Consider the following 12,827-nt stretch of genomic DNA (forward strand, 5'->3'; position numbering starts at 1 on the left):
AAAGAGTATGCATTCGTCCACCTTGAATATTATTCATGTTCTGGTTAAAAAAGGCCCTAATGATTTATGCTATACAACGTTTGACATGTTTGAACGAACGTAAATATATTTTTTCCCCTCGTTCATGAAGTGAAGTCCGGCGGGCTTAGATCATGTGCTAACAAGACGGAGATTTTTGGACATAAATGATGAGCTTTTTTGAACAAAACTACATTCGTTATGGACCTGTGATACCTGGAAGTGACATCTGATGAAGAGAATCAAAGGTAATGGATTATTTACATAGTATTTTCGATTTTAGATCTCCCCAACATGACGACTAGTCTGTATCGCAACGCGTATTTTTCTGGGCGCAGTGCTCAGATTATTGCAAAGTGTGATTTCCCAGTAAGGTTATTTTTAAATCTGGCAAGTTGATTGCTTTCAAGAGATGTAAATCTATAATTCTTTAAATGACAATATAATATTTTACCAATGTTTTCTAATTTTAATTATTTAATTTGTGATGCTGACTTGACTGCCGGTTATTGGAGGGAAACGATTTCCTCAACATCAATGCCATAGTAAAACGCTGTTTTTGGATATAAATATGAACTTGATAGAACTAAAAATGCATGCATTGTCTAACATAATGTCCTAGGAGTGTCATCTGATGGAGATTGTAAAAGGTTAGTGCATCATTTTAGCTGGTTTTATGGTTTTGGTGACCCTGTCTTTGAATTGACAAAACATTACACACAACTCTTGTAAATGTACTGTCCTAACATACTCTAAATTTATGCTTTCGCCGTAAAACCTTTTTGAAATCGTAAAACGTGGTTAGATTAAGGAGATGTTTATCTTTCAAAGGGTGTAAAATAGTTGTATGTTTGAAAAATTTGAATTTTGACATTTATTTGGATTCAAATTTGCCGCTCTTGAAATGCACATGCTGTTGATGGAGTGCACCACGGGTGGGACGCCTGCGTCCCACCTAGCCCATAGAGGTTAAACAGATCAGGGTGTGAAAAGATCAGTGATTCTAAGGACTGGAAGCCAGCCATCATCTTGGACTACAACCACAACAAAGGAGGAGTGGACAACCTGGACAAGGTGTTTGGAACTTACATCTGCAGGAGGATGACTGCCTGCTGGCCCCTGACCATCTTCCATAACATCATTGATGTGTCCTCATACAATGCCTTTGTGATATGGAACAAGATAAACCCAACCTGGATGCCTGATAAGCAGAGGTTGTTCCTGGAGCAGCTGGGAAAGGCACTTGAACCCCACACATTCAAAGAAGGGAGCGCCTCCCCCACATAGTAGCCTCTGCAGCACTTGTGAAAGCTGTTCAGGGTGCTGAATCTTGTCCTGATCCACCTGAGGCTGCAGCTGGGGCAGGCAAGAGGAGGAGATTCCAATTCTGCCTCCCAAAGAAGGACTGTAAAACAAATACTATGTGCTGCACATGTGAGAAATACATCCATGCACAGACACTTGCATACTGTCCTACATGTGCTAATTAGAGTTGATTGATTTATGTTCTTCACATTTTTGTTTTGTATCTATTGTCTTATTTTATTATCATTTATTGTTGTTGTTTATACACTTTGTGGGTGGGGCAATGGTTAAAAAAAGGGAGAAGAATTGTATTTTGTAGTTGAAATCCTCATTGTACAGTATATAAGAATACATCGCCACGTTGCCAAAAAAGTTCAAGACTGTTAGTTCGCTTTCAATAAAATGCATTCAAAACTACTTTCTTCACATTTCTGCTACTTTCTTAGGCTATACAAGTGCTATCTCTTGCTAAACAAATGTATGTTTACACCTATGCAATACCTTTAGCAATAATAATAACAATAATAATAATAAACCTCTACTTTAGTAAAGAAAACAATTATGACAGGTGTGTTGTAATAAAAAAAACGAGTAGTGTCCACTGATTAAATGCAGGCTTTCTGCATTGTGAAGAGGGAAAACCCAGATATTCACAAAGTTTGTGATGAATGACAGGTTGTTTCTTCATGCAAAATAGATTTGGGGTTTAAAATTCAATTAATAAAGCTGCTTTATTTTAGGGGTTTAGTGAAGAAGGGTAATTTTTTACCCTTAGGACAAGGAGAGTATACAGAATGTTAAGACTACACAATGGTTAAGTTCAAGGTCATAATAGAGAGAAAGAGAGAATAGTGCATAAAAAGGGAATAACGTTCCATTTACATGTGCTTAACTCGGGTCAGAATCGGGGCCTAAGTACACTTGACTTACACATTCTCCACACACCTACCACCAGAGACGTACTAGAAATGGAACACTCAAGAGAAATAGATTACTGTACATTACTGTTGCTTTACTGTTGCTTGTCTTGAAGTCATACACACGACTGTAACCAGCTGAGTCAAATTATCTTTAGTTCAGCAGTTCTGTAATTACACTATTTTCATAAACATGCAATGTTCTTGCAAAAATACAAGTATTTAGATTAAAAATGACCCTTTTCAAGACGCCGGTAAAATCTGGAGTCTCCTCCTATAGTCCAGGCAGCACAGTGTAAGATGGTCTGTCCATGCATGGGTAGAAAACACTGGAGACCTTCCATTTGTTCCGTGGTTTCAGAGTTTGCTGGAAGCAACTGCCAAAAAGATGTATTGCTTACAAGTCGGCTGTAGACTCAGCATTAAAACATATGGGGAGTTTCATCTGAGAGTTTGACGTCTGTGTGAGATGGTAGGTATCCTAGCCAGAGACAGGTGACACAAGAGACAGATAATAAATTATATATCAGCATTAGCACACTACCATATCTATTTTTCCATGCAAGCATATCCATCTTCCATGCTAACAAATGTTGCTTGACATTTGGAAGGACTACATCAACTACAGCTCTACAGAGTAATTTATCACTATTATAATATAGCATTCTCACTGCACTGCTACATTCTTAGGACACTAATTAATTCATAAATTCAAAAATAACTTCAGCATGCAATTCAATTCAATTAGGTTTATCGGCATGATAGGACACTATCTCACATTACCAAAGCAAACATATAGGAACGTATCAACTTAACGAGGAGAGTAAGGACATTGTCATTTCAATGTATTGTTTTGATCTACCTGTGAAAACGTTTCAAAATAATAAGTAATTCAGTAAAACAATTGTGCAAAAGATTGGCAATTAAGGCCATGTTTCTACTTAACCAGAGTCAGATGAACTCATGGATACCATTTGTATGTCTCTGCGTGCAGTTTGAAGGAGGTTGATGGTAGTTTCTGGGAAGAAAAGTCATTTCTGGTAGCATGCTAGCTGTTCCTGCAGACTTCCAGTCATTGTGCTAACGTTAGTTAGCAAAGTATCCAGAAACTACCTTCAACTGACTTCAAACTGCAAGTAAAGACACAAATTGTATCCATGTGTTCATCTGACTCTGGGTAAGTGTTGCCAAAATGTAGAACTGTCCCTTTAATAGAGCAGTACACCACTGTATAAAGGTAAAATATGTGCATTTATAGCTGTCTCATCAATAGGCCCATGAGTTATTCTTGACTACTTATCAGTAACTGTCCTCTTTATGAAGGATACCTTACCTATGCTTCATGCATCTGGCCCTGTGTCCAAGTGCTCCAAAGTGCTCACCATGTCCCCCTCAGGGTTTGGGACAGCTATAGACACCACCGAAGGGATCACTTCCTGTTGTTTCTCTCGCTCATTTGTGTGGATGTTGATGCCAGGGATCTTCCTATAGGAAATACACATTGTACAAAATAGTTAAGAGGATTAACAGCAAGTCAAATGAATAGTAAATACATTGTTAGCTCCCAGCTAGCACATTTGGTTCTTTGGAAGTTGTTGGAACGTATGTTTTTGGTTTCACATTGGTTGTGGGAATGAAGCCAATGTGAAAAACGTTAAATGTTGTGAGAACATTAGTGACCAAGTTCTAAGAAACATATGGTTCTCAGAATTGTATGTGCTAGCTAGGTTCTCTGCTTAATCACTTGTGTAATATATCTCATAAAATATATTTACCACAGATGAGGGAAAAATGGAGTAAAACTCCCTGTTTAAGTTTCTGATAATTCTGGGATTCATGGGGTATTTACAGTACCTTTTCACTGTTGTGATAAATGTTGAACTATGAACAACCCTCATTATCTTTAAAAGTGACAGATTCACACACTTTAACACTTTGAGTATAGTAATAATTTAAACTTGTGGAAGAGTGTGGTCTTTTGCAATGCAATGGAAGCAGGGGCGGCAAGTACCCTAGAGGTTAGAGCATTGGGCCAGTAACCGAAAGGTTGCTAGATCAAATCTGTCATTCTGCCCCTGAACAAGGCAGTTAACCCACTGTTCCTAGGCTGTCATTGTAAATAAGAATTTGTTCTTAACTGACTTGCCTAGTTAAATAACAGAGGATACTCTCCATTTTATATGGCATTGTATGTTGTCTCGGGTCTTATCTTTTCAACCATTGCTGCCATTCTGTTGAATGCCTCTCCCTGAATGACTCTATTTAGCATTTCAGAAATGTCAACATTCACATTTTTAGATAGATGAATATTGACTGCAGAATACTTACACTCATTCAGCACTTAAAACATGAATTAGACTGTCATTCCCGGGAATATTCAAGAGTATAGGAAAGAGAAGAGTGGCTTTGATGATGTCCAATTGTTAGGCTGTCTCTAAAGATAGTTCATGATATTTTGACTAGTTTAAGCTATTGGATTAGAGAAATAAGATGTACATATTAATTTGTTTAAGGATTGGCGTGTGAGAATGGCCTAAATTGTCACTATCACTCTCATTAGAATCAGCTTAGTTAAAATGAAGTCGGGGATACTTTACCTTTTGAACTTGTAGATAACGAAAACTGCCAAACCCACAAATACGACTGACACTAGCATAATGACTGTAGCACCATTGTGACCACTCTCACTGGTGTCCATGATAGGAGCTTGGAAAAAAATAGAGGGGGGATAAAGTATTTAGACATAAGACAAAGAGAGAAATAGAGGGCTGTCTTTTCTTCTGGCATCAAACTCCCAAGTGCTGTGAGGATTTTCAACACCATAGTGTAACTGAATTTGACCTTAATGATCAAAACAACATGCGTTATGTCTTTCTTATACCGTTCTCATAAAGCTGTTGTGGTACTAGACTTCTCAACAGCAGTTAGCCTAGAGGGTAGAGAAGCAGAATGCTATGCAAACTGGAAGGTTGCTGGTTCAAATCCCTGGAGCAATCTCCTGCTGTTTTGGCCTTAAGCAAGTTACCTAATAAAATGTTTTGCTCCTGGTGTATTGCTCTGTGGCTGACCCTTTGCTAACAACCTCTCAAGTGTGTGGGTGTTGTCTTGGGGGTGTGGAGACTGTTATTATTCCATTTTATTCTACTACATAATAACATCATTCCAAAATGGCCAACATGCAAAACCCTATGAATTGATTGTAATTGCATAGTAGTAGGCAGGACCTTATATCTTTAACTATCCTATAGCCAGACATCAGACTATACTGTGAACACAGCAGACTGGCTGACCTGGAGACAGTCGTGTGGCATAGACGTTAATCTGAACCCCAGGCCGCAGAGTAAACTGGATGAGGTCTTGATTCAGGGCACTTAGCAGGACTAGAGAGAGCTGTGGAGGAATAAACACAGCTCTGGTTTCACACTCATCAATATTTCAATCTCAATCATGATCAGTAAATATAGCTTTTTTTAAAGAGGGGCAAGTGTTGATATGACATGTAAAGGCCTACTGTAATAACATTTCTGTCGAAAGGCTAACATACCAATCATAGCAATATAAATCCTATCAGGAAAAATGGCCTTTTGGTTATGAAAGGCAAGAGTTACTGACATTTGAAAAATCCATATGTCGCTTTTCCAATACTTTATCATTCACTGGTGATTTGTTGGTTTGGATGTTTTTTGCTGATTAATAATATTTCATAAGTAATGAAGTAATTAAAAAAATTACAAGAACAAAACATTTAAATTCTACAAAACTGCTTTTCTCCCAATGCTCTATGATTTCCCCTGCTTTACCCTTACCATTTTTTTGCAGTAAACTTCCTGCAAGTTTGTGGCAAATTTGATGCAAAATAAATAGTATGGCACATAATGAAGCCAGACGTTTAACATTTTTGCCACTTGCGGTGAACCCGCGGCAAACAGTTCCCTCAAGTTTCTATTTGAATCTGTAGCAAACCTTCATTGCCGTTATGCCTAAAACAAATGGAATATAGACAAAAACAAATAATGAAATACCCATATAAATAGCTATTCTTGTTTATTTTCCCCATTAAAAACAGTCTTACATATCTGTCTAGGTGAGACTGCAGCTGTTAAAATTCAATAAATAATTTTCATTCTGAATTGGAATAAACTGACTGATCACATAGATGTATAACAGAACCACAGGAGGCTGCTGAGTAATAATGGTTGGAACAGAGCGAATGGAATGGCATCAAACACCTGGAAACCATGCATTTGATGTATTTACATTTTAGTCATTTAGCAGACGCTCTTATCCAGAGCAACTTACAGTAGTGAATGCATACATTTCATACATTTTTATTTTTTTTCATACCGGCCCCCCGTGGGAAACGAACCCACAACCCTGGCATTGCAAACACCATGCTCTACCAACTGAGCCACACGGGTTCCGGTATTTGATACCATTCCGCTAATTCTGCTCCAGCCATTACCATGAGCCTGTCCTCCCCAATTAAGGTGCCACCAACCTCCTGTGAACAAAGCACACACACACACAGGCTCAGTTTTTGATAATGCAACCCTAAGTAACAGTACAGATAAAAAATAATCAGGCCTACTGTACATAACACCTGGCATTTTTTACAAGTGACACTGCCCTGTGTAGGGTGCTGTATTTCAGATGGGATGTTAAACAGGTGTCCTGACTCTCTGAGGTCATTAAAGATCCCATGGCATTTATCGTAAGAGTAGGGGTGTTAACCCCGGTGTCCTGGCTAAATTCCCAAGCTGTCCCTCATACCATCATGGTCACCTAATCATCCCCAGCTTACAATTGGCTCATTCATCCACCTCCTCTCTCCTATAACTATTCCCCAGGTCGTTGCTGTAAATGAGAACATGTTCTCAGTCAACTTACCTGGTAAAATAATGGTAAAAAAATAAAATCTTACTGTTGAAATTGTTGAAAAAAAGTATAGGTTGGAACTGTTGCTGATAAAATACAATATATAATGTGTATTCTGAACTGGAATAAACTGATTGATCACATCACACAGATGTAGACCAGCACACATACACACAGTCCTAATGAGAGGTGTGTGGCTGGTTGAAGTTTTCAACAAGCAGGTCTATTCTGGGCTTAGGTTTTGACAGTGCAACCCTGAGGTCATGCATGGAGTCTGTTTCTGTACTTGTTTTTTAAGTATGCCAGAGTTGATAATCTGACTCGCATAGCTATGTGGTGCCAAACTGGATCAGAACATCTACTGCTTCCTCAGCCAGGCAGGAGACCGCTTCCTGCTCTAGATGAGCAACCCAGAACTGTGTGAGTGTGTTTGCCTCAAAAAGCATCTTGCTTCCATTGCTTGCTTGTAGCGTCACTAAGGCCTCCATCTCTGGCAGACTAGTCCTAGGTCTGATGAGGACACTGCTTGAAAGGGATACCTCACCCATTGAAGTTTTTGAGATTTCTGTGGGTTAGGAAAGTACCGGTCAAAGTTCTGCTGCAGGCTGGCCATGTGCTCAGCCATGTCCTTCTTCACAGCTTTACATAGGGGGGAATCTATCAGCTGCATGTGAGCTGACAGAACAGGGAACATGCCATATGCTCCAGCCTTCAGCTGTGACTGCCACAATCCCAGGCGTGCAGTGAATCCTCTGATGCCATCTTCAAGCTCCAAAATGGTTGATTCCTTGCCCTGGAGGCTTGTGTTCAGCTCATTGAGTTTTCTGAAATGTCAACCAGGTAAGCCAGCCTAGCCAACCACAGTTTGTCACGGAAGAGAACTCCAAGGTCGCTGTCCTCTTTCTTAAGATAGGCCATAACCTCCTCTCTCAGTTCCCACAGCCTCTCGAGGACCCTCCCCCAAGACAACCGCCTAACCTCACAAAGAAAGAGCAGGTGTTTATGGTCTGCTCCCATCTCCTTGCAAAGCTCTCTGAACAGTCTTGTTTGAAGAGGTCTCTTCTTGGTCAGATTCACCACCTTTACGACTGAGTCAAAAACAGCCCCTAGGTTAGGTTGTAATGCTTTGCTGGCCAAAGACTCCCTGTACAGAATACAATGTGTCAGTTTCACATTGGGCACCACTCTGCAGACATGAGCTATGAATCCGGAGTTGCACCCAGTCATGCATCTTGTACAATCAGTGCAAATCCCAACACAATTTGCCCAGTCAATTTGTAAGTCTTTCAAATGAGTGTCTACCACCCTAAAAATGTCCTCTCCCCTTGTTGTTGTTTGTAGATGGTAACAGAAAAGAAATCCCTCCTGGATATCATCATGAAATACGTGTCATGCATACACCATCTATTGCGGAATTCCAGCCACATCTACTGACTCATCTAATCTACTGACTCATCAGGCAGGGTTTGATGAGCTCCTCTCCTATAGTGTGGGGCTTCTTTGCCTTGGCTATATTTAGGCTCACCTAGTATGAAGCTTTGAGGATAACTCTGTTCCCTTCGAAGGTGTGTTAGAGGACCAGTGAAAGCCTTTTGTCAAAAACCAACAACAATGAACTTTCATGTAAAAATATCTTTATCTAAATATGACCTTCTCTTGATTTACAGTTGAAGTCGGAAGTTAACATACACTTAGGTTGGAGTCTAGTTTTTCAAACACTCCACAAAATTCTTGTTAACAAACTATAGTTTTGGCAAGTCGGTTAGGACATCTACTTTGCGCATGGCACAAGACATTTTTCCAACAATTGTTTACAGACAGATTATTTCACTTATAACTCACTGTGTCACAATTCCAGTGGATCAGAAGTATACATACACTAAGTTGACTGTGCCTTTAAGTTGACAGTGCCTTTAAACAGCTTGGAAATTATGTCATGGCTTTAGAAGCTTCTGATAGGCTAATTGACATAATTTGAGTCCATTGGAGGTGTACCTGTGGATGTATTTCAAGGCCTACCTTAAAACTCAGTGCCTCTTTGCTTGACATCATGGGAAAATCTAAAGAAATCAGCCAAGACCTCAGAAAAAAAATTGTAGACCTCCACACATCTGGATCATCCTTGGGAGTAATATCCAAACGCCTGAAGGTACCACGTTCATCTGTACAAACAATAGTACACAACTATAAACACCATGGGACCACGCAGCCGTCATACCGCTCAGGAAGGAGATGCGTTCTGTCTCCTAGAGATGAACGTAGTTTGGTGCGAAAAACAGCAAAAAACCTTGTGAAGATGCTGGAGGAAATAGGTACAAAAGTATCTACAGCCACAGTAAAATGAGTCCTATATCGACATAACCTGAAAGACCGCTCAGCAAGGAAGAAGCCACTGCTCCAAAACCGCCATAGAAAAGCCAGACTATGGTTTGCAACTGCACATGGGGACAAGGATCATACTTATTGGAGAAATGTCCTCTGGTCTGATGAAACAAAAATAGAACTGTTTGGCCATAATAACCATCATTTTGTTTGGAGGAAAAAGGGGGAGGCTTGCAAGCCGAAGAACACCATCCCAACCGTGAAGCACGGGGGTGGCAGAATCATGTTGTGGGGGTGCTTTGCTGCAGGAGTGTCACGACATCCGCCGAAGTCGGTCCCTCTCCTTGTTCGGGCAGCATTCGGCGGTCGACATCACCGGCCTTCTAGCCATCGCCGATCCACTTTTCATTTTCCATTTGTTTTGTCTTTGTCTTACACACCTGGTTTCAATCCCCCAATTACTTGTTCATTATTTAACCCTCTGTTCCCCCATGTTTGTTTGTGAGTAATTGTTTGTATGTAAGACGGTCCATTATGCGGGCTCGCTATATTGTATTATATTTGTCTATTTAGAGTAAATTACTTTTATTTACTCATATCTGCTGTCCTGTGCCTGACTCCTCTACACAAGCTACACACAGACCACATTACAAGGAGGGACTGGTGCACTTCACAAAATAGATGGCAGAATGAGGAAAACAAATGTTGATAAATTGAAGCAACATCAAGACATGAGTCAGGAAGTTAACCTGTTTAGGATAGGGGGTAGTATTTTCACAGCCGGATAAAAAACGTACCCGATTTAATCTGGTTATTACTCCTGCCCAGAAACTAGAATATGCATATAATTGTTTGATTTGGATAGAAAACATCCTAAAGTTTCTAAAACTGTTTGAATGGTGTCTGTGAGTATAACAGCACTCATATGGCAGGCCAAAACCTGAGAAGATTGCATACAGGAAGTGCCCTCTCTGACCATTGCTTGGCCTTCTATAGCCTCTTTATGGAAAATAGAGGATCTCTGCTGTAACGTGACATTTTCTAAGGCTCCCATAGGCTCTCAGAAGGCGGCAGAACAGGGAATGATGACTCTGCAGTCCCTGGGCAGAAAACAGTAGCGCATATGGATAGTGGTCGATCTGAGAACAATGAAACGGGTGCGCGTGCACGTGAAGAGTCCATTTTACATTTTCAGTCTTTGAACAAAAACGACGTCTCCCGGTCGGAATATTATCGCTATTTTAAACAGCGTTTGACATGCTTCGAAGTACGGTAATGGAATATTTTGAATTTTTTGGTCACGATACGCGCCGGCGCGTCACCCTTCGGATAGCGTCTTGAACGCAAGAACAAAACGCCGCTATTTGGATATAACTATGGATTATTTGGAACCAAAACAACATTGGGTGTAAACTAGAAGTCCTGGGAGTGCATTCTGACGAAGAACAGCAAAGGTAATCCAATTTTTCTTATATTAAATCTGAGTTTGGTGAGTGCCAAACTTGGTGGGTGTCAAAATAGCAAGCCATGATGGCCGGGCTATCTACTCAGAATATTGCAAAATGTGCTTTCACCGAAAAGCTATTTTAAAATCGGACACCGCGATTGCATAAAGGAGTTCTGTATCTATAATTCTTAAAATTATTGTTATGTTTTTTGTGAACGTTTATCGTGAGTAATTTAGTAAATTCACCGGAAGTGTTCGGTGGGAATGCTAGTTCTGAACGTCACATGCTAATGTAAAAAGCTGGTTTTTGATATAAATATGAACTTGATTGAACAAAACATGCATGTATTGTATAACATAATGTCCTAGGAGTGTCATCTGATGAAGATCATCAAAGGTTAGTGCTGCATTTAGCTGTGGTTTTGGTTTTTGTGACATTATATGCTAGCTTGAAAAATGGGTGTGTAATTATTTCTGGCTGGGTACTCTCCTGACATAATCTAATGTTTTGCTTTCGTTGTAAAGCCTTTTTGAAATCGGACAATGTGGTTAGATAAAGGAGAGTCTTGTCTTTAAAATGGTGTAAAATAGTCATATGTTTGAAAAATTGAAGTTTTGGGATTTCTGAGGTGTTTGTAATTCGCGCCACGCCCTATCAAAGGATATTGGAGCGGTGTTCCGCTAGCGGGAACATCTAGATGTAAGAGGTTAAAGCTTGGTTGCAAATGGGTCTTCCAAATGGACAATGAACCCAAGCATACTTCCAAAGTTGTGGCAAAATGGCTTAAGGACAACAAAGTCAAGGAAGGTATTGGAGTGGCCATCACAAAGCCCTTACCTCAATCCTATAGAACATTTGTGGGCAGAACTGAAAAAGCATGTGCGAGCAAGGAGGCTACAAACCTGACTCAGTTATACCAGCTCTGTCAGGAGGAATGGGCCAAAATTCACCCAACTTATTGTGGGAAGCTTGTGGAAGGCTACACTAAATGTTTGACCCAAGTTAAACAATTTAAAGGCAATGCTACCAAATACTAATTGAGTGTATGTAGACTTCTGACCCACTGGGAATGTGATGAAAGAAATCAAAGCTGAAATAAATCATTCTCTCTACTATTATTCTGACATTTCACATTCTTAAAATATAGTGGTGATCCTAACTGACCTAAGACAGGGAATTTTTACTAGGATTAAATGTCAGGAATTGTGAAAAACTGAGTTTAAATGCATTTGGCTAAAGTGTATGTAAACTTCCACTTCAACTGTATCTCTTAGATATAGAACAGACACGTCAGAACAAACTTCCTTAAGATTTTTTGGGTGGACTATCTGTTGTTCCATGTAGTGAATCTGTTATTCAATGCATTTGTATGGGCTAATAGCAGCAAGGCCAAGTACAATTTTTCATTTAATAGTTCTGAACTGGGTTTAATTTTGTTTTTGTTGTTTTAATTATTTTAATTTGGTTCTTTCTCTTTTAAACATCCATTAGTTGAAAGCTCATTGCTCAGTTATCACTTGGCTCATGTAAATAATTCTATAGTTGTCCCTTTAATCATCCTAAGGTCAACATCCCCATAGTGTTCACATTTCTCTCATGTAAATGTTGTAGCAAGAGTGCCTTTTTGTCTCACCTATCTACACATAATACCCCATAATGACAAAGTGAAATCATGTTTTTCAGAATTTTTGCTAATTTATTGAAAATGAAATACAGAAATATCTCATTCACATAAGCATTCACACCCGAGTCAATACATCTTAGAATCATCTTTGGCAACGATTACAGCATTGCACACCTGGATTGTACAATATTTGCCCATTATTATTATTAAAAAAATTCTTCAAGTTATGTCAAATTGGTTGTTGATCATTGCTAGACAAACATTTTCAAATCTTGCCATAGATTTTCAAGCAGATTTAAGTCAAAACTGTATTTCAGC

The 12,827-nt window shown here is 39.5% G+C and overlaps 1 protein-coding gene across 1 annotated transcript in view; it reads right to left on the reverse strand.

Annotated features, from left to right (window-relative positions):
• Positions 1 to 3,579: 3,579 nt before the first annotated feature.
• Positions 3,580 to 12,827, reverse strand: part of LOC106608714 (VPS10 domain-containing receptor SorCS1-like) — a 103,958-nt gene continuing 94,710 nt past the window's right edge. The window contains exons 24-26 of the mRNA XM_014206816.3: positions 5,531 to 5,630; positions 4,838 to 4,946; positions 3,580 to 3,725 (exon numbers count right to left, since the gene is read on the reverse strand). Of these exons, the coding sequence (XP_014062291.2) occupies positions 3,581 to 3,725; positions 4,838 to 4,946; positions 5,531 to 5,630 (354 nt within the window). The 3' untranslated portion in view covers position 3,580. The remainder of the gene's footprint in view (positions 3,726 to 4,837; positions 4,947 to 5,530; positions 5,631 to 12,827) is intronic.

The sequence above is a fragment of the Salmo salar genome, chromosome 01 (genome assembly GCF_965601325.2).
Source record: "Salmo salar chromosome 01, fSalSal1, whole genome shotgun sequence".
Lineage (NCBI taxonomy): Eukaryota > Metazoa > Chordata > Actinopteri > Salmoniformes > Salmonidae > Salmo > Salmo salar.